Source organism: Myotis daubentonii, chromosome 3 (assembly GCF_963259705.1).
Source record: "Myotis daubentonii chromosome 3, mMyoDau2.1, whole genome shotgun sequence".
Taxonomy (NCBI): domain Eukaryota; kingdom Metazoa; phylum Chordata; class Mammalia; order Chiroptera; family Vespertilionidae; genus Myotis; species Myotis daubentonii.
In genome coordinates this window covers 208,184,345-208,212,271 of record NC_081842.1, presented here as the reverse complement: position 1 = coordinate 208,212,271, position 27,927 = coordinate 208,184,345, and the positions used below count along the sequence as shown (strand labels likewise).

The 27,927-nt window shown below is 52.9% G+C and overlaps 2 protein-coding genes across 4 annotated transcripts; one reads left to right on the top strand and one right to left on the bottom strand.

The window, feature by feature from the left end:
- Positions 1-24: 24 nt before the first annotated feature.
- PLA2G2C (phospholipase A2 group IIC) lies at positions 25-20,912 on the bottom strand. 3 transcript variants are annotated; one of them, XM_059690959.1, is made up of 5 exons: positions 20,621-20,912; positions 12,619-12,734; positions 9,259-9,403; positions 7,952-8,055; positions 25-1,217 (listed from the first exon to the last, which is right to left on the bottom strand). In XM_059690959.1, exons 1-5 carry the CDS (start codon positions 20,803-20,805, stop codon positions 1,048-1,050), a joined length of 720 nt encoding a protein of 239 aa, XP_059546942.1. In that variant the 5' UTR covers positions 20,806-20,912; the 3' UTR covers positions 25-1,047. The 3 variants fall into 3 exon arrangements, with proteins under 3 accessions (XP_059546942.1, XP_059546943.1, XP_059546944.1); XM_059690960.1 differs by having other exon boundaries at positions 20,660-20,911; XM_059690961.1 differs by lacking the exon at positions 20,621-20,912 and adding an exon at positions 20,323-20,504.
- Positions 20,015-27,355, top strand: UBXN10 (UBX domain protein 10). The gene is made up of 2 exons (XM_059690958.1): positions 20,015-20,116; positions 24,848-27,355. Exon 2 carries the CDS (start codon positions 24,863-24,865, stop codon positions 25,706-25,708), a length of 846 nt encoding a protein of 281 aa, XP_059546941.1. The 5' UTR covers positions 20,015-20,116; positions 24,848-24,862; the 3' UTR covers positions 25,709-27,355.
- The last annotated feature ends 572 nt before the right edge of the window (positions 27,356-27,927 follow it).

The window sequence follows — 27,927 nt, the reverse complement described above, 5'->3', positions numbered from 1 at the left end:
GACACACCAAAACCGAGGGACTTGAAACAGCAGCCTTTATTTCACTCACGATTCTGCAAGTTGGCAATTCGGCCTGGGCTCAGCCGGGCGGCTGTTTGGTCTTGGCTAGATTCAGGAGTGTGTCTGCAGTCAGCTATGAGTTGGCTTTGCGGATTTTCACCGAGCACTCTCACGTGTCTGAGGACTCAGTGGAGACAACTGGGCTGATGACTCTGGTCCAGGTGAGCTCCCAGCCTCCGACAGGGCAGCCAGACTTTTCCTCATGGTGGAGGCAGGGATGCTGAGAGAGCCGAACGCACTAGACCTAACGCCTAGACTGGGGAACTGGTAGACCATCAGTCCCACTACATCCTATTGACCAATGAAAGTCACAAGCCCAGTTCAGAGTTCAGATTCAAGGGGTGGGGGAAACACTCTACCTCTTAATGGGAAAAGCAGAGTGTCACATCACAGGAGGTAAGGATGCAGAGAGGTGAGAACACGGGTGCTGCTTTTTGATGCTCTCATGCTCTGTCTCCTGAGAGGTGACGATGGCATCAATTTTCTCTCCCCTGAGCCTTTTCAGAAGGCAGAACTCGAGCCAACGAGAGACAAGCTCCAAGTGTGCCTCAAGGACCTGTGGCGTGTGTGCCAAGACCTTGCTCTGCTCACAACTAGATCTGGACTGTGGGCCCATTCCCCAAGTCTGCCCTGCATCCTGATTTGGGGTGGGGGTGGAGGGAGACTTTAGAGAAGATCCTGGGGCTTCTTCCCTCCTGGGAACTCCCTAGGGTGTGTGTTGGGGACATCTCTATGCTGTCACCTTGTTTCATTGCCTCCCACCCACTACTGCCATGGGAATATGTCACTGATTGTGGATACATGTATGGTCTGTCTCCCTCCATTGAATGCCAGGATTTTGTCTTTGTTCTCCAGCCCTCTGGTGCTGAATGACAAAGGAGTACCCACAGCCGGATGCTGGCGGGTGAGCTGCACGGATTGGAGCCTGTTGGGATGATGGGAGACGGCTTTCCGGAAGCTGACAGACAAGGGTTTCCCGTGGCCCCCCTAGCACTGGAGTTTACGCCTGCCACACCGGGGCCGGCTCAGGAAGAACTGCTTGAAGTTTTTCTCGTAGGTGGGCAGGTTCTCTTTGAAGCAGTATGCAGACTGCTTGTCACACTCGCAGGCCCGCAGCCCACAGAGGCAGCCGACACCAGGACCGGGGGCACACTCACCTGCGGAGAGACAGAGACAGAGGGTCACTGGGAGCTCCCAGCTCACTCCCGGGGTTTGGTTTTAAGGTTTGGAAAATAGAGAGCTCGCTGTAAGGGCTCAGGGGTTGAAAACTGAAAAGGGAAGTCATTTGGAGTCCTTTTCCTTCGGACCCAAGGCCTGATCACACCTGGACATGTCACAAATACTGGCGTAAGGAACAGTCTAGAAGGAAACAAGAGATGTGGGGGAGTGGGGGCTGCATGGAGGGGCGCCCTGAGTTGGTGCACCGGGGCCAAGGTAATGGGACCCATTTCCTCAAAACTCATCTCATATTTCCAACCCCTTGCTTGACATCTCACGTGGATCTCTCAGGCACCAACAACTTAAGACGCCCAAAGTGAATTCACACTGTAAGTGCTCCCTCCGCCCACCAAGCCTGCCTTCTCCCACACTCCGGGCTCAGTAAATGCACCACCTCCTACTCGAGCCTGAAAGCTAGCAGCCAACCTTGGTCCCTCTCCTCCTCTGACTTTTCACATCTAGTCCACCAGCAAGTTCCATGGATTTCCCCGTGTTTAAAATGTCATGCTCTGCCTGCTTCTCTCGATCTTCTCAGCCACCACCCCAATCCCTGTCATCACCAGCTCTGCCCCCCACCCCCTCATGGAAGGAAACAAGCAGGAACCTTCTTCAAATGGAGCCTGGATTAGGTCCCCTCTCCTGCTTAAAGCCCTGCTGTGGGTTCCAACTATTGGGGGAAGACATCCCAAATCCTTGCCACAGACTCCAAAGCAGGCTTGCCATGACCCAGCCCTTGCCAACCCCTTCACCCTTATTGTCCCTCGCTCTGCCACTGTCACTCCTCTCCAGGCACACCGGCCTCTTTATGGCACGTGTCTTGCTCTGTCTTGTCCCAGGGCCTTGCTACTCGCGGTCCTCTTTGTCTAAAACAGTTCTCTCCAGGATCTTCAGGAGGCTAGATCCATCCCCATCCTTTGGGTTTTGGTCAAATTTGCCCTCGTCAGAGAGGCTCTCCAGGACCACCCGACCTGAGGCTCTCTCCAGCCACTCTCCCTCACATCCCTGCTTATTTCACTGGCTGTATTTTCATAACTCATACTTCTCTTATTTATTTACTTGCTTGTGTCTGCCTCTCCTGTGTGCTCTGTGAGACTGGGACTTTGTCTGTCCTGTCCACCACAGTGTCCCCGGCATGCAGAATCAATGCTGGCACACAGTAGGTGCTCAACAAACAGCTGTTGACTAAATGAATGAAGCCCCCATGGGCCTTTGGGATCAAGTGTCTGCCCTTTGGCTGAATTCACCGCTAGATGGGGATCTTCTATTAAATAGTCAGAATTGTAGTGCTGTGTGTGTGTGTGTGTGTGTGTGTGTGTGTGTGAGAGAGAGAGAGAGAGAGAGAGAGAGAGAGAGAGAGAGAGAGAGAAGGGGGGGAGTAAGGCACAGCTTTCTCTTTCTAGATAACCCCACCCATTTCTATTCTCTCTTTTAAGGGAAAAATGGAACTGTGAAATACACTTCCACAAATGAGACAGAGCAAGAAGATCTGCATTCCTGCCCGGGTTTACCAGGCGGCCTGCCAGGCCTCTAGTGCCTGCACCAGGCCTCTGCCCGGTCCCTGAGTCCTCTCCCTGGGCGCTCTTGTTCAGTCTCAGGGCTTTAAGTACCATCTGAGCACTGACGACACTCCTGCTCTCACACCAGCCCAGAGGGCTCCCTTGAGATCTAGACTCCAATACGCTTGTGTCCACTCGACGTCCCTCTTGGTGTCTGACATGCATCTCGAACCCCACGTGGCTCATGACAAGCTCTGCTGTGTCTCTGTGGTCCGCTCTTCCCCCGTCTGCACAATCCCAGAAGATGACACCGTCCTCCACGGCTGCTCAGGCCGAGAACCTCGGTTCAGCCTCTTTCCTTCCCGCCCCACATCCAATCCATCAGCAGGTCCTGTCGAATTACCTCCAAAACACACCCAGCACCTGACACTTCTCTTCACCTCCACATCGTCACCCTGACCCAAGCTGTGGCGACTCTCTAGTGCTACTGAAACAGTCCACGAACAGTTCCCCCTCTTCTCCCCTTGCTCCCCAACTTCTCTGCCGTGGCCACAGCCATCTTTCTAACGCAAAATTATGCAGATCACTCCCTGCCTCAAAGGATCCAACAGCTTCCCCTGCAACTGAAGTGGAAGGTGAGCTCCCTGCCCTGCCCCCACGCCTCATCTCCCCCTCCTTCCTGTCTCCTCTGCTCCCACCACGCTGGCCAAAGGCCACACCCTTAGAGAGGCCCTCCTCAGCCGCCTAAAGTAGCCATCCCTCCCTCCCCCTGCCTTCGTCATTCTTTACCTTGTTGCCTTGTTTTAGATGCTTCGTAGCACTTGTCACTACCTGAATGTACCTTTACTTTGGACTGTTTTATGATCTGTCTCCCTCCTTAAAGGCCAATTCTTTCCGGGCAGGGAGCTTATCTTATCATTGCGGACCTTCAGCCCTGAGCATGCGTAAACACGCCATCACTACCTACTGCCGCCTCACTGGCTGGACATATGCCACCTGTGGGGCAGCAAAAGGAGCCCCATCCCAGGGACAGGAAGCCAGGTTCTCGGTGCTCACCTGCTGCCCGCATGCTCTGAGGTCTCAGGGGCTTCTCTCCAAGCCTGTTCCTCAGCTTTCAAACGGGGCTAAGGACACCTGCATAGACTAATGCTTTTCACTCATCCACTCATCGAACACGCAGGAATTGATTTTCTACCATGAGTGCGGCCTTTGTCTAGGACCTGGGGGTACAGGTCTGAGTGAGCAGACCCCACCGTGCACAGCTCCAGGGGCATCCTTCTCCGTGGACTCGGAGAATGAGTGCCCCCGAACAAGACACGCTTGTTCCTTGCTCTCCCAGAACTCACATTCTATTGGGGGGGGCGGGGGGGAGCGGAAAGTTGACGCAAAAGTAAACCAGAGAATTTCAGGAGGAGACAAATGCTAGGAGAGAAACATGGTGATGTGTCAGGGAATGGTGGTGCGGTGAGGAATGAACTCAGTAGTAAAGGAGGAAGACTTCTGCAAACAACACATCCAATGGCTACCAAGTTCACCCGTCCCCTGTTGGCAGAGGGAGAAGTCCCCTGGCTGCAACTGGTCTCTGGTCTCTGCCTCCCACGGCCAGGTTCCTCCTTGCACAACATATGCATGCATGTGTGGGTGACGGGGGCTGTCACGGGGGCTGATCTTACAGTCCCTTGCAAATGCCAGGTGCTTATGTAAGCCCCTCAAAGGAGGGATAGCCGCTCCCGGGTTGGTTGCGGAAGGCAGCCTTCCTCAAGAGGCACATTAGCCCCAGGGCTGGGGTTGCAGGCCTATCTCCGCACTGATCTCCCGGTGACATTTCCAGGCATGGACAGAGCAACTTGTTTTTCTCCTTTCCCTCCCCGGCTCTCCAACTGCATCCCAGAGCAGCCACTGGTTGCTAGGCAACCTGGGACTGGGCTTGGGGGCAGGATTTCAGAACTGGAGGCTGGGGAGGCGATTAACCCTTGTAGGGCAGCTCTTGAACTGCCGTGTAACTGGGGTTGCGGGGGCGGGGGGGGGTGCTTTTATTCTATAGAGGGTTCATGGCTTTAGCTCAAGGAGATGCTTCAAAGAAGTCTCTCAATAGTAATGGAGAAAATCCCACAGAGTAAAGGGGAAAAGAAAACTGAGATAAAAAAAGCAATCTCAACTTCTAACAGGAAGGGCACCTGCTGTGGGCCAGAGCCTTTAGTCGGGTCACTTTAGCCGCTCCTTACAGGGACCTCGTGAAGTGCATATTATCATCTCCATTTCACAGATGGTAAAGGCCCAGGTGGTTTTGCAATTATCCAGCCAGAAGGGGTGAACTGGGATTCGGACCCAGCTCTGCCTCGCTCCAAAGCATTGCTCTCCCTGGGCCTCTTAGCAGGGCACACAGAGCTGGAACAGAAAGATCTGGGGCAGCGGCCTTTCTTTGCCCCCTGGGCCAGGGCTGAGCATCCTGATGAGTGTCCTGCAGACAGCAAGACGCATTTGTGTGGCCTCCAATCAAGTGTACACACCACCCTCCCGACAGCCCCCTGCCACTGGAAAGGGCAGTGTGAGGCAGGAGCCCCAGCTCTGGGGTCAGAGCACCTGGGCCCAAAGCCCAACTTTTCTTTCCCTGGCTGTGTGACCTTGGCCATCTCCCTTAACCTCTCGGAGCCTCAGGGTCCCCCTCGATAATGGGGAGAATAATGCCCACCTCAAAGGTTTGTCATGGGGGTTCCAGGTGCTGTCACAGACGCTGTTGTTTTTATACCCATTTTATGGATGAGGAAATGGAGGCCCAGAAAACCCAGGCCAGGCAGTGTGTTCCAGAGCCTGGGAAAACTCAGGACACAGGTATCATAACCCTGCCTGTTGCCTGGATCAAGCCTTTCTTCTCTCTGGGCCTCAGCCTCCCTGTCACTACTATGAAGGGTTGGTCTGGATGGTCCCTAAGGGCGCTTTCAGCCCTAGAGAATACCGAGAGAGCAGTACCCCTGGTCCCTGGCACAGTGCTGGCCCTGGGTGGGCACCCAATGGGCACTCAGTCATCACAGGGCAAATGAATGAAGGCCCATGGGTCTCCCTTAAGGTCTCAGCACCTATAGTAACAGACCCGGGATTAGAACGCAGATCACCCAGGTCTCTGCCCTGTCCCAGGGATCAGGGCCTTGGCAAGGTGGGGTGAGGATGAGAGGGGGTTGGCCTGGTACTCACTGGCTGGTCAGCTGAGGAGTGGGATGCTGACATCCTGGTGGTGACAGGGAAGTGTCCCTGCATGTTAATTCCCTGAGCAGGGCTCTGTCCTCTGGGAGCCCTGATTAAGTATCAGGAGCACCTGTCCAGCTCCCAGCCCTGCCTGCACCTCCTGCCACCACTCAGCATGTGCCAAGCAGAGGACAGTTCTGCATGCCACCACCTGGGGTTCCAGTCATTCCCCTCTATGTCCTCTGCCTCCTGCGGTCCTGGGCTGTGGCTCGGATCCCCACACAGGAGGCAAAGAGGGTTGTTAAGGGAGCTTCCCCAGGTGCGGAGTGCCCAGGCCGGCCCTCGTGGGCACAGCCAGCCCACCGCAGCCCAGGGCAGAGGCATGGTCTAGGCCTGGAACTGATGTGGGGGGGCGGGGCAGGAGAGGGGGTGGCAGGTCCTTTGCCGCTACTGACGTTCCATTTCCCTCTCCAGGCACCTTTTCCCTTTCCTCGGTCCCTGTGCTGTACGGGACATCAGACGAGAGGGCTCCTGAGTAGATTTTCTCTAAAACGGATGATTTTCCAAGCATTTGAGATCACACTTGACGTGACAGATGGTAAGATCAAGACGAAAAGAGGCGAGGAGAAACCAGTAAGAAGACAGACAGCGAGACAGTGAGCCAGGCTGAGAAAAGAGCCAGGGGGCATCTCTGCGGTGTGCCCCTCCCTCGCCAACCAGCTGCCAGGCTTCTCCCCACCCCTGCCCTACATCCCTAGGTGGGGCCTAGAGGGGTGGGAGGAGGTGGTCAGAAACTTGGTCTGGCCTCCAGAGGGCATCAGAGGCCACAGCAAACGATACTTTGGAGGCAACCTTCTCTCGCTCCCCCTCCTCTGCCCTTGTATGAGGCCTGATCCCTTCCCATCTCCTTGGACATGACCTTGGGGTCTCACAGAAGGGACACTTTGCTTTAGGCCTGAGCGTGGTCATGGCCAGAAAGCTCCTACACAGGAAGTCTCCTTGAGCTCACATGGAAAAAAGGGGGTTTTCTCCCCATCGACCATGTGCCTGGGGACAGGTGCTATGGAGGCCCAGACGCAGACGGAACTGACGCCGGCCCTCCCGAGGCAGCGGCCTGAGCCCTCAGCCCACTGCGTTTCAGGTCTCACCACCGGAACCAGGGTCCACCTGGGTGTGTCCTGAGCCAGAACTCTGGGTGGGGGCACTGAGCACACCCTGTGAGTGGGGAGAAGAGGGCAAGAGAGAGAGTGGTTCCCTGACCTCAGGAGGAGACACAAACTTGAAGACACACTCACGGCTGCGAATAAACACGCGAGCGAAGGAAAGGGGTTCCTGCTACGCCACCGGCCAAGGAGGAGGCGAGTCGCGCCCTCGCAGGGGAGGTCACACAGTGAGTGGCATTCACAAGGGGGCTATGGCCCAGGGCTTTCAAGGTGCTGCTGTTTAGACTGAACCTGCCCTACACATATCCACGCCCCAGCAGCCCCAGAACGTCCCCTGAGATATCAGGGCCACTCCCCACGTGCTGGACACTCAGTACTTGCCCTCCTCCTTGAGTGGCCTCCACCACATGTGAGGTCCCTTCCCCCGACCCTCCTATGTACTTTTGCGTCGCCCATGGCACCTATCACAGTGCCTGTTCCACTGAAAGACAGCTGAGGTGCTTCGTCAATTCACGACCGACATAAGGAGAAGGTTCGCAGCAGCAACAGTTGCAAAAGCCAACATACGCTCAAGTCAACAACTGTTTCTTGAGCACCTACTACATGCACTGGCTCCGTGCTCCCAGAGGCTGCTGGGTGTAGCCGTGGGCGGGAACGACCAGGAGAAACACAGCAAGGACTCCCAGGAAGCTCTGGTTCGCGGAATTACCAACTTGCAACTCAAAGCACTTGGGCGAGTCTCACTCCCTAAATGTTCTCTGGGTCCACGAGGAGGCGGACATTCAGGGAAGGCTCAGGTTCAAAGACATTCCCCACAGGGGGGCTACTCACAGATCAGGGTGCTGTTGACGATGTGGAACTGGTAGCTGCTCAACAAGGGCTGGCAGCCCAGCTGCTTCAGCTTCTCGTAGCAGCAGTCGTGGGCCAGGCAGCACCTGGGGGCCAGAACAGAGGGGGAGGGGCTTTACCGTGGGTGGGCCCTGGGGAGGGCGGGGTCAGCTGGAGGCCCTGGTGCAAAGGACTCACCTGCCTCCTCCCCCAGGACAAGAAGGCGCTGAAGATAAGGAGGTAAACTAATGATAATATTAAAAATCATATGAGTAACCACTAACAATTAATGAGGTCTGTCCGGGACCTATCTCATTAGCTCCTCACACTAACCCAAGAAAGTGCCATCATTGTCCCCCTTTCATAGGGGAGGAAATGAGATTCGGAGGTGGAGAATGACAGCTCTGGACTCAACTTTAGTTCTATGTCCTCATTCATTCATGTAATGGTTTTTTATGAGCACCTACTATATGCCAAGCACTGTGATAGTCCCTGAGGAGGCAGTTGTCAGCAAAAACACATAATGCTTTAGCGCTTGCGTTCATGGTGCTCAGAGTGATGGGGCGGGGATCGAGGGGTGGCAGAAAGGGAGAACGTTCAAGTGCAGGAAATAGCTGGGGAGCGGCTCACTTCTTCAACCAGTGTCTAAGGGGCAGGGATGCAGAAACCTGGGACTGGATCCACGATGTGGAAAAGGAAGTACTTCAGTCTTCCCCTCTCCCCATCCCTGCCCACAAGCAGGCTCTTAGCCACCTGTTATCTTTGGCTAATTGTGTTATTTCTCATCTGCCTTTGAACTTGGACAAGGAGGGCACAGAGCTTCAAAGGGCCCAGACTTTAAAACAAGCAAATTCTTGTCCAAATCCTGACTTTTCCAAACTGGTCCTCGGATTCTCTCTCCTGGAATACGGAACTAGGATTGGGAGACAGTGGGTCAGTCTTGCTGTGCCCATAATCCTACAAACTGGGGAGCCGAGAGAAGACCACGTTTGCCGTGAGAACTGAAAATGTTTCTAGAGCTCTGAGCAGGACTGACTCCATAATTTGCAAGGCCTGGTGCCAAATGAAAACACAGGCATTTCCAGACGGTGCAGGTCCTTGGGAATGCCGCACAGGCCACATGTGCAGGAAGTTGGCCCCGATCTTCCAGACCTTGAGTTCTCCCTCCAATTCCCATTCCGTTTTCTCCTCACTCTCACCTGAATGGGTTTCTGTTACTTGCAATGCAAGAGCCCTGATACACTCCCTCCTGCAAACATAGATTTCAATGCAAATTAAATGCCGGGAGGCCTTGGCGCTTCTGCACTCACCTGTCAGTGTCGTCCACGGGGGTCCCCTTGCCCCCGAGCCCACAGTAGCAGCCATAGCCATAGTAGGAGAAGAAGGCACTCCGCCCTGTGATGTGCTTGACCATCCTCTGAAACTGCCAGAAGCTGCTGTGGGTGGGGACTACCACTGCCAAGGAGAAAATCAGGAAGAAGAAACAATGCCATGAGAGCCTGGCATCCGGGGAACCAGGAGCCCCTGCGCGTGGTGCATCGGCTCGCTGGGACCACCGGCCCCTTCAGTGGGGAAGAAGACGGGGTCAGATCTACTGCAGCGCACAGCTGGTTTCTTGCTAGTCCAGGATGACAACCCAGTTTCCGTGATGTTGGGAACGACCTTGACACACTGACAACTACAGTCTTCCCCCAAAGTAACGCGCCCCCCATCCCCCCCGCAGAAACGCCCTCAGGCCCGATGTTCAACATTAACGGGAAAAGTTCAAGGCCAGAAATGCCAATCCCTACAAATGTCATAGAGCATTTACAATCTCACAGAAGAAGCAAAAGACTTAAGAAGCAGAAAAGATAACCTCACCCATTTTTTTTTTAATGGCAAATACACATGGACCCAGCATTTTTTACTTCTAAAAAATGCTTACAAAAGTCAAGGGAAATATATATGTGTGTGCTTGCTGCAGCATTATCTGTGATATGAACAGACTGGAAACTGCTCTGCCTGGCCTGGCTCACTTAGGTGGAGCGTCATCATGTACACCACAAGGTGGCAGATTTGATTGCCGGTCAGAGTACACATACCCAGGCTGCGGTTCAATCCCTGGTCAGGGTGAGTATGGGAGGCAAGTAATGGATGTTTCTCTCTCACATCAATGTTTCTCTCTCTCTTATCAATAACTAGTGGCCCGGTGCACGAAATTCAGCTCAGCCTGCACCCTCTCCAATCTGGGACCCCTCGGGGGATGTCTGACTGCCAGTAGTCAGACATCCCTCTCACAATCTGGGACCGCTGGCTCCTAACCGCTCATCTGTCTGCCTGCCTGATCACCCCTAACCACTCTGCCTGCCAGCCTGATTGTCCCCAACTGCCCCCCCCCAAGCCTGCTCGCCCCCAACTGCCCTCCCCTGCTGGCCTGATCACCCTTAACCACCTCTGCCTCGGCCCTGCCACCATGGCTTTGTCCAGAAGGACATCCAGAAGACCTCCTGATCTAATTAGCATATTACTTTTTTATTAGTATAGATAATAATAATAAAAAGAAAACTACCCACATAGCCATTGAAAGGGGATAAAAACTATATGATGTGTTAAAAACATGCTACTTTTTAAAATTTTTATTGATTTCAGAGAGGAAAGAAGAGGGTTAGTGAGATAGAAACATGAATGATGAGAGAGAATAATTGATCATCTGTCTCCTGCACGCCCCCGACTGGGGATCAAGCCCTCAGCCTGGGCATGTGCCCTGACTGGGAATCAAACTGTGACACCCCCTACCCCCTACCCCCCCAGTTCATAGGTCAATGCTCAACCACTGAGCTACACCAGCTGGGCAAAAACATACTTTTAGTAGCAATACCTCTAGGCAATGGGATTGAGGAGTCAGGTGAAGAGAAAGACATTTTATTTTATACTAGTGGCCCGGTGCATGAAATTCATGTACATTAAAAGGGAATTAATTAGAGGAAATATTTTAATATTGCTATTTGCCCTTTATAATAGCATTGTCAGAGATAAAAGAAAATTACTAAAATGTATATGAAAATCTTCCTCTTGTCAGAGTCTGGGGTGTGCTGCGGGACCCGGTATCAAGTCCCCGCCCAAATGCGCATGCTTCAGACCTGGCTGGCCCCAACCCCATTGGGCAAGCTCCAGACCCATCAAGTCCCAACAGGCAGGGGGCACAGCCTCAAGTCCCCCAGCCTGGGGTGGGGGCATGGCCTGAGGTCCCCCGTCAAGCCCTGCTGGGTGGGGAGGGTGCAGCCTTAGGTCCCCCAGCTTGGTGCCGGGGCAGGGGGCATGGCCTGAGGACCCCTGTCAAGCCCCACCAGGTGGGGGGGTGCAGCCTCAGATCCCCTGCCCTGGCTCAGCGCCATGCAGCCTCAGGTCCCTGCTGATTGCTCGTAAAGGCTCATTATGGGAAATAGGCCTCTGCTGTGGACATAGCCATATTGTGTTACGAAATCCCTGCCTCTGCTGTGGGCACAGCCATCTTGACCATTACGACATGAAGGTTAATTTGCATAGTCCCTCTTTATTAGATAAGATATTCCACAGTTCATTTTAACTTTTATGCTGTATGGTCTCTTTTATGATGCGCATGTCTTACTTTTCTGTTGAAATGTGTTAAATGTGTGTGTGCAAAGTCCTGGAGGATATACCTAACTCATAAATGGTTGATCTGGGTGTAGGAGAAGGCTGGGGGTCTGGGAGGCATGAGAAGGGGCTCTATTTTGTTACTCTCTACTCACTTATTTTACTTTTTAATTACATGCGTATCTTAATTTTGCCATAAAAATAAAGCATGAACTTGAAGAAGAAAAACAGAGAGAGAGGGTTTGAGGAAATTTTCCCAGGAGCCTTCCCATCTCATACTGAGATTTTGGATATCTTGTCACAACGCACGAAAGAGGTGCCGGTCACTGCTGTCCGAACGGCCCCCAGAGAGAGGGCGGAACCTTCTGGGCACACCACGGGGGGGCAGAAGTGGCACTGCCGGCACATGGGTCCCCCACACTGTGATCTTACCGCTAAGAGAAAATGAGAACCCCATTTTGACATTTTGACTTAGGGACTCAACAGTGATTGCTCCGCAGCTGAAACAGATAGGAAAACGGATTCAAACAAATCTTTACACAACTAATCCAAGAGTCGAAGAGCTTCCAGTAGAACCAACACCGTTTCCTGCACATTCTTTCACGTCGCAGAGGTGTGCCATCTGACCCGCCGAGAGCAATGACTCACGATTACCAGTTACTCCACAAGTCACCAGAAGAATACCTTTCTGATGGGAAAGGATTGTTCCTAAATTAGCTAGCTGGATGTCTGCGGTTTTGTTCTAGAAGCCACATGATCTTCAGTAAAGCTCAGAGGTAGGAAAAGTGAATTCACCTTCACTAGCATCCTGAGGGGGCGTGTGTGGGAGAGCAGAGTCCAGCGCCCTCTTTCTTAGCAAACAGTTGCAACCTTCGATTTCCCCGAAGTTTTGGGGGATCCCAACACTGGGGTCAAGCAGGAGGGCTTTGGTGGGAGCCTGTTCTGCTCCTGGTTCTCTTTTGAGCGACATCTGACTCCCCCTCACCTGATGCCACCTCAGGAGGGACCTCCCCACAGACACAGACACACAGAATGGGGGACAGTGCCCCAAAACTCGCCCGCAGCTCACTACTTACAGCAGGACGTGAAGACCAGGAGCACCCCGAGGGCCTTCATTCCCGAGGGGACCATGAGGTCCGAGGTGCCACAATCACAGCTTCCTCGGGTCGCCAGGGGGCGGCTAGGTGAGCGCCTGTTCGGGGAGGAAATGAGCGAGTGAGGCGAGTCCATGTGGGCGCAAAGCCCCAGCTGCAGGGCCGACCTCGGAAGGCCCTCGGAGGAGAGCCCAGAGCAGAGAGCTCTTTAACCCAAACCACCTCCTAACACGACACTCTTTCTGGTAGTGAGACCTAAGGATAAAGATAAAGAAGGCTGCAGTCGTTTAAAAAGTGCAAGTTTTGTGGTTTTTTAAACATGTCTTTCTTTGGCAACACCAACCCTTCATCTTGTTTTTCTTTTTCTCTTTCTCCTGAGGAGTCGGCGTTTCTTCCATTCCCAAGTTTAAAGGCATCTCTGTGGTCCATGATGGAGCTCCAGCTTGGGAAAGTCTAGCCCCGTTTGCAAGGTAGATACCCACCTCCTCCGCCCCAACACACACACACACACACACACACACACACACACACACACACACGTTTACCGTCCTTGATGCACAGGTATCTTATTCATAAACTTAGCCCCTAAGTTTCCTCTCCTTAAAGTGAGACTAAAAATGCCTATGGAGCCCTAACCAGTTTGGCTCAGTGGATGGAGCGTCGGCCTGCGGACTCAAGGGTCTCAGGTTCAATTCCAGTCAAGGGCATGTACTTTGGTTGTGGGCATATCCTCAGTGGGAGGTTTGCAGGAGGCAGCTGATTGATGTTTCTAACTCTCTATTCCTCTCCCTTCCTCTCAGTAAAAAATCAATAAAATATACTATAAAAATGCCTATCGACCATCTCCAATGTTTATGAAGAAATTACTAAATGCGGTGCTGCTTTCTTTGAAGGCTCCATGGGTATTCCATTATTTAATCCCCAGAAAACCTTGAGCAGCTTCACCATCATTTTAGAGATGGAGAAACCGAGGCCCAGAGAGTTTGAACACATCCTTGCTCTCCCATAGCCCCTGACTGCACAGACTCATGGGGACCAACGGAAATAATGCAGTAACCCTGCTTTGTATTAACAAATGCCGTGACAGGTAGACACGCCTTTCCTATTGCTATTAGCAATGGTGATGGTGCCCACATTTGGCAACCTTCCCCCAGGACAGCAGAGAGGATGTGGGCTCAGTGTCCCACCTTGTCACATGGAGTCCCCTGGTCAGTCAACAGCTCTCTTTAAGTACAAGTGGTCTCTGTGTGCCCATCAGAAATCAAGCTAAATCTGAGAACACATCAGCACTAGGAGTACGAACAATGGCTGGCATGAGCTTAGAGGACTGGGAGGGGCAGACCTAGACTTACACTCCATGGCGAGGTTTGCCAGGAAAACTTCTAGATGAGGGCCCTGCTGCGGAGCCTGGGAGGGAATCAGAGTCTGCTATTCTTGCCTCTTCGGCAAAATTCTGGTGGGCGCTGCAGGCCTTGGTCAGGCCTGGTCCCAGCCAGCCCTCATCACAAATACTATGCAGGACGTTCCAGCTCCATGGACTGGCTTCCTTTTACTCTTTTGAGTCTTAAAAAATAATTGTGTGATGGTTTAGTCCAGTGGTCGGCAAACTCATTAGTCAACATTGCCAAATATCAACAGTACAACAATTGAAATTTCTTTTGAAAGCCAAATTTTTTAAACTTAAACTATATAGGTAGGTACATTGTTATTAACTTAATTAGGGTGCTCCTAAGGCTTAGGAAGAGCCACACTCAAGGGGCCAAAGAGCCGCATGTGGCTCACAAGCCGCAGTTTGCTGACCATGGGTTTAGTCCACGAGGAAGGGGCCGACATTTTCAAATGAGCAGGTGATGGCACCTGCGTACATTACTGGCAAGGAAACAGCACAGACTCTTATTAAGCACCAACTATGTGCTTTTCTGGTGACATAAGATTCTGGCCCAAGCAAGGCTGCTGAGCTGGCTGGAGAGACCAAGTGGGTAAATACAGACCAAAAGCCCGATGCGGGGAGAAATTCTGTGTTTGGGTCTCCATTGTTTCTGGAATGCTTAGCCCAATCTTTGGTAGTCCCCTTTTCAGGGATGGGACCTGCCCCTGACACTCCCACGCCCTGAGAAATGCCTCTGCTGTAGGGAACTGTTTGGTTCACAGTTATGACCCTCCTGGTGAAGGGGTAGAAGTAACCCCTCGCCAATGCCTAGCTCAGGTGATGATTTAAAGGGCCATCCCTTGCCTCCTTCAGGACAGCTCTAGAAAGCCATCCCAGCTCCAGAGCTCCCCAGAAGATAAGCTGAGGCCTCAGCAACTGCCTTGTGTGGGTCAGCTTCTCCCTCTGTGGGTCAGCTTCTCCCTCTGTGGGTCAGCTTTTCCCTCTGTAGGTTAACTTCTCCCTCTGTGGGTCAGCTTCTCCCTCTCCCCCCAGTCTTGCCTTGCTCACTCCCCAGCTGGTGTGTTTCCTGGCTGTCCCCCAGCAATGCACTTCTCCGTCCCAACATCTGTGTCCAGGGAGGCCAATCTAAGCCTGGGTAGAGTGATGAGCATTGCTCTACGGATTGTACAATAAATGCCTTTGAGCTCAGATGTAGGAAAAGTGAATTCACCTTCAAAAGGAGGTGGCATTTGAGGGGGCCTGCGTTTACCTTAAACTTGCATTCTGCTCCTATATACTCCTCACTACAACCCCAGCCATCTGACAGTTGAGAAACCAGGGCACAGCAAGAAGTGACCCAAAAAAGATCCACATAGATACCAAGTGACAGGGCCAGGGCTTAACCTGTGGTCACTGACTCCATCCAGTGCTCTTTGCACCCCACCAGACCCCTGTCTACACCTCTTGTTTGTGTAGCATTTTGAAGGTCACACAGCATTTTCACAGACACTGACCTTCACAGCTATGACTTAGGCAGGACAGACATGGTTCTCTCCATCTGACGAATCATTGCGCGAGTTTTGGATGGTGCTGAAACAAAACTGAGAGGCCTACAGACTTGATGAAGGGTGAGAGCGTAGTAGGGAGCATGCATGGCCTCCTATGCCAGCCTCTAGGGCAACAGCCAGCAAGTTGGCAGGTGCTTAAGAGCTACCCTCTCAGACCCACCAATTCATCTTACATAGACAGTGATGAAACGTTGGTTGGCTTTTTCCCCATGGAGACGATAAGGAGGAAGGAGCCGGAAAGATCTACAAGTTAAGGCTCGTTCCAATTTGTCCGTCTCTTTATCCCTAGAATCTAAGTAGCACAGTGCCGAGGACAAACCAGCAATGACAATAAGGGTGGGTGACATTTGCATCACGCTTGTTTTATACCTTGCACAGTTTCTGAGCACTTCACCCATATCTACTGATTATGTCCTCACATCCCCCAGCTAGGTAAGTACTATTAATTTTCCTCATTCTGCAGGTAAAGAAACTAGGCACAGAGAGATGGGCATTAAATAAATATTTGGGGAGTGAATGAATGGATGATCAGAGTACAATCATGCTTCAAGTTACAGAAATAAAAACAAAACTACAACCTACTGAGGACCAGCATAAGGGTAAGCATTGGATTATCTGATTGAATCCACTTGGAATAGTCCCAAGGAGGCACAGACCATCAGCCCCAGCTTACTGATAAGGAAATAGAGCTGGGCAGAGGATAGGTGTTTTGCCCTGCAAACTGCTGGAGCCAGAACTTAACCCATGCGTGTCTAACCCCAAAGGTGACACCCCTTCCCCTTGGCAGTTCTCCTGTTTACCTGCGGGTCGCTGAACAAAGGGCCATACCTACCCAAAACACTGAGAACACAACCAAATGACCAAGCATCCAGGCAGCTGCCACAACGCTCTCATCTCAGACACAGTTCTAGCAATGCATCACCGGCCTCTTTTTGCTCAGACACAGAAGTGAAACAGGGATGAAGGTCGAGTGGCTCCTCTTAGCAGGAAGGCAAAAGAGAGGAAGAAATGCTGAAAACAATCACTGATAAGGCCAGCGAGCCTGGGGACATTGAGTATAGGGGCAGATGGCTCTAGCCACATCAACAGGATTGTTCCTGGAGCACAATTATGGACTTTGTGTCACCCAGAAAAGGTTTCATTTTGCCAGGGACTGCAAAGGTGAAAAGCACATAAGCTCCTGCCTTCAGCCCAGCCCTGGGGGAGGTCACTTAGACTGTAACCAACCAGATATCCTTGGGGGGATACTGCCTGGTGGCTTGCTAGATCTCTCAAGGGAAAAGCCAGCCGTGGAGTTGGCATCACCATCATTATTAGTTTAATTCTCATTTGCCAAGCACCTATTTTTATCATTTCCACACAGCAATCCTATTCTTACAGCAATCCTATTCTTACAGCAATCCTATTCTTATCATCTCCATTCTACAGATGTGGAAACTGAGGCCCATAGAAGTTAAGCCAGTTACCCAAGGTTCGCAGCTAGCAAGTGGTGCAGCCGAGATTCAAACTTGACCACAGAGTCCATGCCTGCAGCACCTATGATGGTCCCATCGGCGGATACAGATGAAGTGCCAGGCATGAAGATGAGAGGAGCTACTCTAATGGCGAGGGTGCACGGTGCCGTTGTGGCTGGGCATGTTCTACTGGACCAAAAGGGACCCGAAAAGGCACATGAGGTGTGAGGAGAGAGAAGGTGTTCCAGAAAAGCCTGCATGAAAGAGGTGACTTTTAAGACTCGCCTCGAAGGGGTCAGCGAATTTGGATTCACTTCAAGGAAGGGAGCAGGGTGGGGCAGGCATGAGCAAAGACCCTAGAGATGAAAAACCCGAGGGCCCAGGTTTCCCCTTGGGAAACAAGTTGGCTGGAGCTCGGGGAGAGAGCTGGGGAGGAGCGGGAACCATGGCTGGGAAGGAGAGAGAGTCTCCACGGAGCTGGCATGGCAGCGACCTCTGGCCATGTGACTGAGAACCCACTTCGCAGGTGACATCAGGGCCCGTCCTTTGCAGACACGTTCTTTAAAGAAAGATGGGAGAGAGAGGCAGCAGACGCAGCTCTCTCCCTGAAGAGCAGGCAGGCCCAGCAACTGCCTGGCCAGCTGCCTTTCCTTCCCTCCAGCCTCCCTCTCATTTCATGCTGGGCATTACATGACACCAGGAAGCAAAAGACACTGCAGCTATTAAACAGACCTAGGCACAAGCACCATTTCACTGCCTGCCCGCGTGGGCATGCACACACACACTCACTCAAAGGGGGCGAGAAGCCAATTTGATTTTCCAAAAGATTGCATAATTTTTAGGTGATATTAAAATAGCTGATGAAGAATGCACTTTAATCTTCCCTGGGTGGGTGTTGCAGGGCTGAAGCGCATTGCTTAGCTATTTCTCACAGAATCGAATACAGGAACTAAGCCACCAGCCCAGAGTTGCAAACCTTCCTCAGCTCCCCAAACTGCCACCTCCTGCACCTTCTTGGGGCCTCAGATCCCTCCCTGAGTGTCTGGTGGGGGGGGAGCAATGAGGTGACCTTAGCAGGAAGTCTGCCCAGCCCAGGCCCTCACCGCCCACAGACGAGGCGCTTCCTGAGATGGGCAGGAACGCCCCTGCTGAAATGCTCACCTCCTTCGCAGCCCCAAAGACCTTCTGTCGGTGCCAAGCACTTAGCACATAACCATGTCCAGCCTATGCTGCTCTTCCACACTTGGCTCCAACTGTCTTGAAAATAATCTGAAAATAAACTCTCTGGGTGTCTTCTCGAGCCAATGTAAACATCCTGAGGAGGGCTGGAGTCATGCTCATATAGCAAATATTTTGCCACAATGCTGGGTAATGAACCCTAATTCTTTCCTCTGATATGGTTCTTGAATATCTACTAACATTATCTTTTAGTATTATAGTCACTAAGTTATTCACCTGCATATTCCAAGAGTCTAGAACAGTGCCTGGCAGACCACAGCCCAGTTAGGACTCCTTCTGAGGCTATCTTAATTCCATCGTGGAAGAAAGACGACTTCACCCATGGAGTTCTGAAGGGTGAGTGAGTGTTAGGTGAAGGAAAGGAAGGAAGGGTTGGGGAGTTTGGAGAAGAATCTTCTTCTAAGCCAGGGGTCCTCAAACGTTTTAAACAGGGGGCCATTTCACTGTCCCTCAGACCGTTGGAGGGCCGGACTATAGTTTTAAAAAAAAACACACTATGAACAAATTCCTATGCACACTGCACATATCTTATTTTAAAGTAAAAAAAAAAAAAAAAACGGGAACAAATACAATATTTGTATTTGCATGTGGCCCGCGGGCCGTAGTTTGAGGACCCCTGTTCTAAGCAGAGGGGACAGCAGAAGCCAAGTCCTGCACTGTGGCCAGGGTGTGCATTCGTGTGGCCTGGGACAGAGAACAGGCTTCTGGGAAGTCACGGAGGAGCAGTCGATCTTGGACAGAATCAGAGGATGGATCCCCTGCATTAAAACAGGGGGGAGAGGGGGCAGCAGGGAGACGAAAGTAGACAAGTTGGTAGGGCTGATGGCGGAAAGCTGCGAACCCTTCCATCTGATGGCCTCTATTTTCTTTCTGAAGAGAGAAGTAAGTGTACCTTCAGAGTGGGAGGCGGGAAGGGAGAGGTGGGGGCGTTCAGCAGAGAGAACAGGTTTGAAATAGCCGCTGAGCAGAAAGGAGACAGAACTGCGCTGGGGAAGGTGGAAGGATTTCTGTGTGGGCTTCAGTCGAGGTTGGAGATCATTCCATTATTCAGTGGAATGTGGCTGGTCAAGATCTCTTCAGCACCCGGGCGTCAGTGGGCTGCCTGGGAGTGGGAGGAATGAAGAGACAGCAGACGGGGCCTGGAGGATTCTTGCAAGAAAACCGCTGAGGGGGTGGACCAGGGAAGAAGCAGGTTGTTAGGCAGGAAGAAAGCAGGGAGGGCAATGGGCTGGAGCCTCCATGATGTTGAAAGACAAACGCAGTAGGAGTTGCTGGAAGGGTAAGAGGTCATCGTCAGGAAGGTCAAAGCAAGTGTCACTGTCGTTGAAAACAAGGTCCCAGAGGGGATGTGGAAATGAGGAGGTCGGGGATCTGGTCTTGAAAGAGCTGCACGAGGACAGATAAGGCAGACAAGGGCTCCCCAACTCAGATGCCCTAAGAGCAGCCGCTCAGATTCTAGGGTCACCAGGAATCAGTGAGTGCAGCAGCTTCATCTAAAAACTGGGGACACTGGCAGGGTCAGGCCTGACCCAAGGTCCCAAACCGGGGCTAGAGGTGGCGGGCGCTCCTCACCGCCAGCCCAGGCCAGAGCCAGAACCGGGCAGGGCACTCTCCCTGCTCTCCTGGGAGATGGGAACCAGGCCGGGAGCCAGGTGAGGTCCGCCAGGTCCGCCTACCCCGCCTCCACCCAGCACCAGGCCCCCACCCTTTCACCCCCTCATCAGGGCCTGGCCTATTCCGGAGCCAGACCGGAAGCACGTGGCCCCCCACCAGCTCGGTTGCCCGGGAGACCGGGGCTGTTTACCAGCGGGACGAGCCTGCGACTGCGGCGGATGGAGCGGAGAGGCAAGGTGAGCGTGGCCCCCCGCTGGCCCAGAGGGTCAGCTCAGGGGCCCCTGCAGCATGGAAGGGACCGGGAGAGGCCAGACCCGAGCCTCCCACACGCCGCCCAGGCGGGCCTCCCCGAGCTGGGCTGGGCGAACCCTGGGAGACAGGACAGGGGCCCCGAGATGGGGAGCCACTCCCCAGTGCCAAAGCCAGCCCGGCCAGAGCTCACCGTTGCGGGAGTAGGACAACTCCGGGGCTCTGAGGCAGCCAAGGGCCTAGGGAACCGTCGGGCCATGCCCTCCTGGCTGGGCAGTACAGACAGGACACAGATCCCGAGGGACAAAAGGACATCCCGTCACATGGAGAGACCGGAACCAGCTCTGAGCCTCCCCCAGACCAGCGAGCGCTCTGTCACCCAAGTCAGCTCTCACTTGCCCCGCCCCTAACCCCTCTTCCAGCTGCTGAGGCTGGTTTCCCTCCGGAGCTGCCAGTTCTTGGAGACAATTGAGCTGTCCCCCTCCACCTACCCATTCCCCTGGGAGTCATTCCCAGCTCCTTTTCCAAACCTTGGATCACTTGGTGGCTTGTGGGCCAATTTCTCCACGCCCCCTTCACACGTGGCACTCTGCACAGGACAGTGTCTTCTAATCATGAGTCCTGGTGAGAACTGGGAATGGTACCAAAGCTTTCTCATGCTCAGGCCAGCTGCCATCTCCTGCTGGTTCTTCTGAGCGGTTTCATCCCGAAAGCATCGCGAGGAGGGGTGGGAATTGGCAGGGGGAGAGTATTAACTGATAAATATTTTTAAAAGACCAATTTACATGTGTGCACCCTTAGTACACCCCAGCAGCCGGTATGTGGGTGGTCATATTTTATTGCACTTACCGTCGATTTAGATTTGGGCTGCGAGTGCAGTAGGGTGGTCTGACCCTGTGGTGGGTGGGAGGCGGGCCCCGGGAAAGCAGGAATATGGCGATAGCGTCCCCTGTCACGTTTTCCTTCTTTCTAGTTGACTTGGTGATTAATCTGAAGGAATACGCACCTGCCCTTTTGGCAGCTCCTTGGAAGCAGTTCTCAGTGTTTGTTTCCTGACTCCTAGCAGGCCGCTGGGCCAGACTGCAGGTTTAAGTAAACAGGCCACTTGCCTATTCAGCTGGCAGCTTGATGGATGCCTGCACCTAGATCTTGTCAAGTCACTTTGTGGTTGTGTCTGCCAGGCCTAGAGGTGGTGAAATGAGCCAAGCAGGGATAAAGATGGTGCCCACACAAGCCTTTCTCGACTGAGTGGGGCAGGCAGCTGTCTTGGACCCAAGATGTGAATATAAAGGCATGAAGTGGGCCCCGGCCCCCAAACACCTGCCTGTCCCACCTCCCCTCTCCATGTTCTAGATGCCGGGGAGAGTTGGTGTTCCCGCCATGTAGCAGATGGTCCCTGCACTTGGGAGGAGGCAGTGGGTTATGAAAGCAGGTTCGACGGAGTGGTTTCACCTGAAGGAGGTGTTATTCTCTAAATAACCATGCGTGGGCTGACAGGAATTAGTCACAACTGAGGTTTTCCTCTGAGATAGCTTGCCGTCATGTTAGCTTATGACCAGCGTGTCTTGACTATGACACCCCCTGAACATGGATAATTATATGGTACCGAGAGGTATGGAAAGTGCATGCACAGACTCAAGCTTTCTTGTTAAAAATAATCCAGCAGAGAACACATGACTCTGCTCGTCAAAGTTGTTAAGGAAGAGGTTTCTAAGTTACCAAACTCCCTGACAGTAAAACCTTCCCCAGGCATGTGTGGGAGCTGGGAGCCAAGCCTGTGATAACTCCGTGGAAACTGTGGCAAATTAATAGCCATTCCGCAAGGGGGAGGGTGGGCAGAGAGGGGGAGTGGATGTGCCGGTTGAGCTTGTCTTGGGCAGAACAGTTGGACAATCATGACCTCCTCGCGCTGCCCTGAGTTAAAGTGCGGGATCAATTAATGACAAGTGAAAGACGTTAGAACTAAACTAAAAGGGGGAAACAAGATCCCAGCACATTCTTCACAGTTGATCAGAAAGTAGATTAAGTTACGGAGACGGGCCTGCTGTTTTGATGCCAACGAGAAGGCTCCTGAACTCCCAGCCGCCAGATTGGGTGTGAAAGACAAGTGAGAAGTGGGAAATGGGAGTGTTAGGAAGAGGGTCTGTGAGCAGAATGGGGAAAAGACAGAGGCTGTTAAGTGTAGAGAGAGAGAGGGTAGCTTTGCTCAAGATTTTGCACTGAGTAGGACTTCAGGAAAATCCAGGGGTAGCATGTTTTGTCCAGTTGTGGTTTTAATGGAGAGGAAGAGGAGACTCCCTAAAATCAGGCAATGATGGCAGGGCCCACACAACGGCACTCAGTTGTTCAGGATTTCGTGATGAAGGTAGCTTGGAGTAAGTGAAGTTGAGGTGTTTAAATTTAAAGCATGGAGTTAGAAGGGATTTATTAGAAAGCATTGATCTCAGATTTTTGAGGCAATTTCAATAGGTGGTAGCCCATGAAATCCATCTTCCGGCATTTCTGTGCTGTGGGCGGGGCAGGCCTGCGTGCTGTGATTCACCCAGCTGGTTAGCGATGACTACACCCCCGGGAAGAACTCTGAAGCAACAGGCAAGGCATTTGGACCTAAAATAATAAAAGTTACTAAACAAACAGAAAACCCAAAACAAAGAAAACCCCTTAATCGTTTCATTAAATCTTTACTTTGCACCAAGCCTGGTGGTCATGGCCTTACCTACATCATTTCATGTTACTATCTTCATGTTTCAGATAAAGAGACTGATCCGGAGGTATTTGAATAATGCCTTCAGGGTCACATTGCTCATTCCATAGAGGAGGAAAGTGACATACTAGCAAGAAGGAGCCACTGCCTGTGGTCACATCGCTAGCTCGAGACAGAGCCTGAAATAGAACCCTGGTCTTAGGACTCCAGGGCCCTGTGCACCCAAACATGCTGCTGCTTCGGGACCATGAGGCACCAGGAAGTTGGCAGATCTTTATTGGGCTGCTCAGCCTGTGGGCGGAGAGAACAGCAGTCACAGTGGTGGTCAGAATTCAGAGGGAAGCAGGAGCCCAATACCTAGCAGTGTCCTGGGAAGCTGTGACTGGGGACCAGCAGGAGGAGGTGGCTCTAACAGTGTTAGTGAAAGGGCCACCAAGATGGCCAGTAAAGAAGGAAAGATCTGACTTGGCGGTTGCGGGCCAGCACAGGGCACCCTGCTCCTGTGAGCTCTCACAGGCACTCCTGAGCACCCCAGGTGCCAGGGACAAATACGAGGCCCTCTAAGTGTTTGCAAGGTAGCTGGGGAGACAGGAACGTTAACAGTAGCAGTAAGAGACAGAATGTGGTCAGTGCTGCGGGAGACGCCCAGCCTGGACCTCAAAACAGAACCCGTGTCACCGACCTGGGTTCTGCTTCAGGTTCTGCCGCTCGCTGGCTGTGACCGCAGGGAAGTGGCTCACCTGTCTATAGGATTAGCATGCACCCAGAGTCCCCTTTGCAGTCGGTCTAGGACAGTGTTTGTTAATGACGGCCTGAGGCCAAATCCGGCCCACCACCGCGTTTTTGTGTGGCTCGTGAGCCGAGAAGAGCCTTTAGACTTTTAGGTGGTTGGGGGGAAAAATCAAAAGAAGAATACTATTCTGTGTCACATGAAAACTCTATGAAATTCAAATTTCTGTGTCCCTACTTGAAGGTTTATTTAAATACAGCCACACCCATTCATTTGCATACCGTCTGTGCCAGCTTTCACGCCAAAAGGGAGGAGTTGGGTACTTGTGACCGACGGTCTGAAAATATTTCCTATCTGCCCATTTACAGAAGAGGTTTGCTGAGCCCTAGTCTAGAACCCGAGGACGTCCCTGTAAGTTCTGGCCCATGGGCGGGTCAGCAATGGGGCCGCCCCTCCTCTCCCTCCGCCCCTGGTGACAAGGGTTGGGGTGGTGGAGGGACACTGCACTGGGTGATCTGTGCGGAGCCACCTCTGAAAAACAGCAGGAAGGACAAGCAATGGGCAGATTGGTGAAGAGGAAAAAGACTGAGGGAGACAAGGAAGTGGGGGTCACAGAGGGGAGCTTGTCCACAGTGAATACCGGACCAGAGCTAACTGCTGTTGGGACGCCTCTACCAAGTGCAGGGGGCAGCTTGCTGGTCTGCCCCTCAGCTCTTGCGTGAAGCTGAGCCTGGCTTTCCTGAGCGGCGACTTAACAGGGCTACATTCGCTCTTTAGAGCAAAGGCAGCTCCTGGAACCGCTGCTTCGCATAATCATGTGTGGCTGATTCTGAGCTACAATGGCAGGGCTGAGGAGCTGGGACCCAGACCGTGTGGTTCCCAAAGCCCGAAGCATTGTTGGAAAAAGGTGGCCGACCCCTGGTCTAGGTTGTAACATGGCCTGCTCCTTCTCATCATGGTTTCTCAGCTCAAAGTCCCCCCGCCCCCAAATTACGAATCAGAATTAGTCCCCACCCTAGTCACGCTCTGATGAAATACTTTATCTTCTTCATTGCGGTTATTACTCTTTGAAAATATCTATTTACGTATAGGATTAACACTTGTCTTTTCTCACTATGATAATATAAGTTGCAAGGAATTTGGTTCCCTGATATAGTCCAATACCTGGAATGAATGAATGAATGAATGAATGAATGGCAGCTGGTGCCCCTCTCCTTTGTGGCTGGATCCAGAAGTGCCAGGGCGTTTAATCATGGCCTCCTCTCTTTTCTCCTGCTTCCTCAGGGGTCTTGAGAAGCAATGGCCACAGAAGCCCCTGTGAATAGAGCCCTCCCTGAATGCAGCCCTGTCGTCAGCACAGCAGCCGACCGCTTCATTTGGCAGCCAGACTCGCCGAACATGCACGTCATAAGGCCCAAATCCGCCAAGGGACGGACTCGGCCGCGGCTACACAGACCCCAGGACGCGGGGGTGAGCTCTCATCACACACCCCCTTCTCCGCCTCCAGCCATTCCCTGTGAGTCGCCAAGCAGCCAGAAGCCAGGAGCCTGTGCGCCCAGGTCCCCAAACCAGGGCGCTCCCGTTGAGGTCCCCGAGCTGCTGCAGCAGGTGCCCATGGGCGCTTCCTCCTCCCTCAATAAGTACCCGGTCCTTCCTTCCATCAACAGGAAGGCCCTGGGGGAGGGGGCCGCGGAAACAGTAGCTGAAAGGGCCGGCTCCCTGCATCTGAGCAGCATCCAGGCTCTTTACCAGGAGGAGACCTGCACCATGGAGACCAGCCAGGAAGACTCCAGAGCTCCAGCTCGTTTCCCGGAGAGGAAGCTCGTCGTCCAAACCAGGAGGCCGAGCTCCCCCGGGGCTGGAGACCTGGAGGAACCATCCGATCAAGAGCCGAGGCTGCTGCTGGCCGTCCGATCCCCGTCAGGCCGCAGGTTCGTGCGCCACTTCCGGCCAACGGATGACTTACAGACCATCGTGGCCGTGGCCGAGCACAAGAACAAGGCCACCTACCGACACTGCAGCATTGAAACGATGGAGGTGCCCAGGAGACGTTTCTCCGACCTCACCAAGTCTCTGCAGGAGTGCAGGATCCCGCACAAGTCGGTGCTGGGCATCTCACAGGGAGACGGGGAGCCGTGGGTCTGAGTCCACAGCCACCCTGCTGGGGTCCCGGGTCTCTGAGCAAGGAGCCTGCGCAGGTGCCAGGGCCTCCCGGGGGCAGGTGGTTCCAAGTGCCACGTGAGCCTGGTGCGGCGATGATTCTCGGGACCCTCGTCTTCAGAGCATCTCCTTTTAAGCAGTGAAATCTGCACCTGCACCAAGGGCACCGAGAAGATTCTCTCCTGGTTGTTAAATTCTCCCCACCCCTGGAGTGAACTGGTCAGCGGCCGGGGCGCTCCCTGCAACAGCTGTGGCCAGGCCTTCTCCCTCCCAGCGTTTTGGGACCTTCCTGGAGCACCTGCTCGCCTTGACAATGAACTCTCTCTCTCCCCCTCTCTCCCTCTCTCAGCCAATGGTTTGCCCTTCTGTATTTGATGCAGGATTAAATACTTGCCAGAGAGGATTCTAGTCTGGTAAATAACCAGGGTTCAGGAAACGTCCAACTGGCATTCGTATTTCTTGCAAGTATGTTAAGAAACGGGTGGTGACCCTGTGTTGGAAACAGCCCCTTCGCGGGGCTCAGGTGGCTAGAATTTCCTGGGGTTTTCAGTTTGTGTGAGGCGGCTGCAGAGGAAGGATCGGGTCTTTTGCTGGTACCGATCTCCCGCTGTATCAATTGTCTAAACCAGTGGTCGGCAAACTGCGGCTCGCGAGCCACATGCGGCTCTTTGGCCCCTTGAGCGTGGCCATGAAGTTTCAATCGCACTGTACGTGCGCGCCCGCATGTGGTATTTTGTGGAAGAGCCACACTCCAGGGGCCGCAGTGTGCCGACCACTGGTCTAAACAGTCCGAGAGTCAGGAAGCAAATCGCCAGATTCGCCAGCAGCTACCCTGAAACAGAGACTGACCAGGGTTAACATCTTTTGGTAGCTGCTCTCTGAGCGCAAAATTCTTCCAAAACTGAGAAAAGCCAGTGTGATCTGATTTTCTTAGTAACGAGTCTTTGGTTTTGTAATTGTATAAACCTATAAGTCTACAGGTTTGTACTAACCACCCCCTCCCTCTGCTTATCGGGGTGTGGGTACATTGTTTTAGCCCCCAGTTTCAGTGTCTTACCTTCTGTTTTTAAGTATATATATATTTTTTTATTGATTTTTTACAGAGAGGAAGGGAAAAGGATAGAGAGTAAGAAACATCGATGAGAGAGAAACATCAATCAGCTGCCTTCTGCACACCCCGCACCGGGGATGTGCTTGCAACCAAGGTACATGCCCTTGACTGGAATCGAACCTGGGACCTTTCAGTCTGCAGGCCGATGCTCTATCCACTGAGCCAAACCAGTCAGGGCAGTGTCTCGCCTTCTTTAAACACAGAGGCTCCAGTGGTGCCCCTGTTCTCTGACTTAGAATCCCCCGCAGGGGGTGGGCACCTGGGTTCGGCGTCACATGCTGTGCCTGTGCCAAGAGACCATGTGTCCCAGTGTCTGGCTGATTGGCATGAAGCACTTCTGACAGCCTTAGCCTGTAGCTGTGTTGAAGCCACAAAGTCTTATTTTTCCAACCCTGAGTGGTGACATGGACAGTTTGCCAAAGTTCTCTGGTATTGCTAGCTTAGCAAGACTCCCACGTGTCATCTGGGTCCCCTTTATGGCCAAATCACTCCTCAGAGCAGGGAAACTTGTCCCTCAGCCCCAGCCCTTGCCCCCCCGCCACCCCCACCCCCTCCCCCAGCCACCATGAAGCCCCGAGAACTGACATGCACACATAGAAGGCAGGAGTTCTAGAAGCACATCATTGTTGCTGCTTCCGCAACAAGGGCTTCTTGGGCGTAGATAAGAAATGTGGTTGGAAACGTGACCTCCAGCAAATCGATACTTAGCCGCTGAGATGAGCACCATCATCACTTCTACCAAAGAAGGCTCGCCTTGTCCTAACTGCTCCCCACCCTGCCCAAGCAATCTAGAATAGGTGGCAAAATTTCTTAAGACCATCAGGGTTTGGTCAGAGGAGCTGCAGTGCCCCAGGCAGCCCGTGCAACTGGCCAGGTCTCCCAATTACCGACCAGTGGCTCGAGCCTGGTACCTGCAGTACAGGAGTTTCACCTCCCACCCAGGACTCCAGTACATAACTTGTGCCTTTGATCTAGCAGGCGGGGGCAGGAGGGAAGGGGGGGGGAAGTGCCCCCCACGAAATCACACCTACTCTACAGTAAGAATAAAATGCCACCCACCTGGGACTTGGTAATTTCTCCAGGCAGGAAATCT